The 3,405-nt window shown below is 37.3% G+C and overlaps 1 protein-coding gene and 1 non-coding gene across 2 annotated transcripts in view; both read right to left on the reverse strand.

Moving 5' to 3' along the window:
* Nucleotides 1–1,401: 1,401 nt before the first annotated feature.
* Nucleotides 1,402–3,405, reverse strand: part of LOC137984868 (melanocortin receptor 5-like) — a 4,460-nt gene continuing 2,456 nt past the window's right edge. Inside the window, exon 2 of the mRNA XM_068832189.1 lies at nucleotides 1,402–2,442. Coding sequence (XP_068688290.1) covers nucleotides 1,522–2,442 — 921 coding nt within the window. The 3' untranslated portion in view covers nucleotides 1,402–1,521. The remainder of the gene's footprint in view (nucleotides 2,443–3,405) is intronic.
* Trnat-ggu (transfer RNA threonine (anticodon GGU)) lies at nucleotides 3,188–3,260 on the reverse strand. Its single transcript has one exon. It is a non-coding gene; the product is annotated as a tRNA-Thr (tRNA).

Consider the following 3,405-nt stretch of genomic DNA (forward strand, 5'->3'; position numbering starts at 1 on the left):
AACTCGTGGATATCCACGAGTAAAGTAAAAGATGTTGATTTCCTTGTGAGATTGAGAAAGTGGGTTCTTGAATTGACGTCCCTAGTTCTATTCTCGCCGATTGTTGCCTCGCTCGGACTTAAACCAAAATGGCGTCTTCTTCGGCAGGATTTTCCGGAATTTCTCTCTGGGACCGAGATTTAGTGTCCGTTGTCCGTATTAAAGAGGTTCCGTATTATAGAAGTTTTTTAAAAGAAAATGTGTGAGAATTTTTTCGGGACACAAGCCGGAAACGCTCCGTCATAGAGAGGTGTCTGTATTAGAGAGGTGTCCGTAAGGAAAGGGTCGACTGTACCATATGTTTCAGCTAGCCAAACCAGCCTTCTTCAGGTAAAATAACACACATTGTACCTGAAGAACCTGAAGAAGGCTGGTTTGCCCAGCCGAAATATTTAAGGTGATTCCTCATTATTGCACTGCGCAGCCTGTACTGCGCATATGGTGTGTACATACATACGTACCTTACACAATAGGAATAAAACGCAGACAGCGGTTACAAACATTTGCTTGAAATGCATAACTTTTATAAACTTAACGTTTCGTATGTTACAACATACATCATCAGAAGTGATTATTATTCAGTTACAGATTATTACAGATTATTATTCAGTTCAGTTACAGTTAAGCCAGCCTTAAATGAAAACGTTGGCAGTGAGAAACTTTATCTCTATTATTAGGATATTCTTGTCGTTTTATGTCAATCGATTTCGTTAGTTCCCAGTCCGTACAGTTGTATTTTTGAATTTAAATTTATCTGTAACTGAATAATAATCACTTCTGATGCTGTATGTTGTAACATAGGAAACGTTACTTTTATAAAAGTTACGCATTTCAAGCAAATGTTTGTAACCACTGTTTGCGTTTTATTCCTATTGAAACTAAAATGGCCCAAGTCAAATAATTTTTATGGTACCTTACACAGTTGTGGGGACTTGTGTTCCAAATCTACATTGTGTGCACCTGGTGTTCCTTCAGAAATTACCAAGAAATATGTATAGCATTTGAATGTACTCGCATAGAGTATGCTATGCACTCCAAAAAAAAAAATTACAAAATCTACGATGTGGGGACAGTTTTTACACACATTGTGGAGACCAAAACTTACACATCTTTGGAATTATGGAGACTCTTACATTACATTTTTGTTCCCGTCATGCAGCCCTCCAAACCATGCGACACTGTAACTGACACAAGTACATACATACATCTCCTTTATTTATTTCGAAATTCAATGTAGGCTTACAAAGTTAGTATTTTATCGCAAACGTTACTATCGAACCAAAAGACATAAGAGCAAAGAATTCCTTACAAACTTTAATATATTTGAATGGAACAATCTTAGCATGCATGCATTTCCACAAATATTCCTTTACACTAACTTGAATAAAGTGTTTGCAATAAAATAAAATAAAAAGAGAGAGAGAAAAGTCGGACAAAAATTTAAAACCCTCACTTTTAAAATGCTTGGTAAACACATATTCATCAGTTACCTGAGCGAAATCTAACAACTTTCATGTCATTAAGAGGAAAAACCTGAACTGGCTCCGAGCGAGATCTACAACGAAATAATGAAAACAGAGCTCTTTTGAACTGTGGCATTTTAAATGCATATAACAATGGATTTATGAGAGAGTTTGCGTAAAATAAGAAATATAGAGAATACGTTAAATGGAACCTTGTTTGATGAGAAATGGTTTCTAACAATTCGCTTGAAGCTACGTAAAAACAAATTTTGAGAATTCCAATGGGCAGCAGTAGTATTACCGATACAATTGTTACAATGAACAGTGTCTTGGTCAGTTTTCTTTCTCTATTGATGGCACATTGATGTTGAGGATGAGTTCCACAGTAAATTTTAATAACGATGGACGAGTAAGAAAGAGGGATAATTAAAAGAATACCAATCATGGCGAATATCAGGGGATAGAAAAAATTGATGGCTGTATACAGCGCAGCTGTAAACCAAACACCCGTAGCAGCTACTCCAAACATCCTTTTTTCGATGAGGCGATGCTTGAATGGACGAAAAGTTGCGTGCATCCGCTCCAACGAAATAGCAACAAGGCTTATTACAGAGGCTGCTGGAAAGTAGTGCACCAAACTTGAAAAAACGTTTGAGATCTCAAATCTCCAAAGGGAACAATCCTTACCCAATACCAAAAGCTTAACGATCAAGCTGTTTGCAACAAACATGTCTGCAACCGCCAGGCTGATCACCAGGTACATGCTACCCTTGCGAAGGCTTCGCTCTTTTAGGAAAATAATGATTGCAAGGGTATTCATGGTCACGATAGAAACAGCTTCGATGTTAAGTACTGTCAGCCAGGCAATGCACTCGGATGAAGAAATGGGCACGAAATTTGGAGTCACTGTTCTGTTTTGGTGATGAGAATCATTGGCCATCTACGTGAAGAAGGAAAACGACGATTAGAACATTAGGATAGTTTGTGATTGGCTAAGAGAAATGCAGCTTTTAGGTAACGAAATACAAAAGAGACGAAAGAGGTAATTCAGTTAAAAAAAAGGTAACAATCCAAGCATTCTGTTTGGCCAATGATCACAGATAGCCATGCAATCAAATGTCTGTCCTCTGTACTTATTTTCTCCCTGTATATTATCAATAAGCAGCCACAACGTTTTTTTTTTCGGACAATTTGAAAAAGTAAACATTGGTAAATTGAAGACCTCTCGGCTCGTGCATTTTAGTTGGTTTTTAGAAAAACTTACAAGCTTTTGTTGTGCCAAATTGTACGAAAACATCGTGATTATTCGTATACAAACAATCTTCCTTTGCACTTGGTATTAGTAACATTCCGCGCAAAAATGTATTTCATTATGATCGATTGATAAAGAAGCTGAAAATGAAGTAACACAGAGAGAACCAATAAAAGCGGCCTCTAAGTGGCGCATTGGCGTGTTTATAAATAGATATCAATTGACTCATTATACAAAAGTAATTTTTAAAATACAACCAAACTTTTGTCTTTAAGGAACATGTTTCGATGTTTCAAACATCATCTTCAGCTATAGTGAGTGTAACATCAAAACGTTTATAAGATAATTCATATATATATATACGCAGTTTTGAAAGGACCAAGGACGGACAATCCCTGAATGACAGTTTTCATTGCAAATGAAAAACGTTTTATGCCCTGAGCGGGATTTGAACCCACGCTCCCCTGATTACCGGTTAGGTGTGATCACCACTACACTATCAGAGCGACCATGCTGTTGCTGCAGAGATGCGCTGTTGGCTCGAGACGCCCTCTTAACTTGTATACATATATATATATATGGATTCACAGTCCAAGTTGAGGAGAAATTGGGAGAAAGTTATGGGAAACTCAACAATGGACAACTTCTGGG

The sequence above is a fragment of the Montipora foliosa genome, chromosome 14, assembly GCF_036669935.1.
Source record: "Montipora foliosa isolate CH-2021 chromosome 14, ASM3666993v2, whole genome shotgun sequence".
In the NCBI taxonomy this organism is placed as follows: Eukaryota; Metazoa; Cnidaria; class Anthozoa; order Scleractinia; family Acroporidae; genus Montipora; species Montipora foliosa.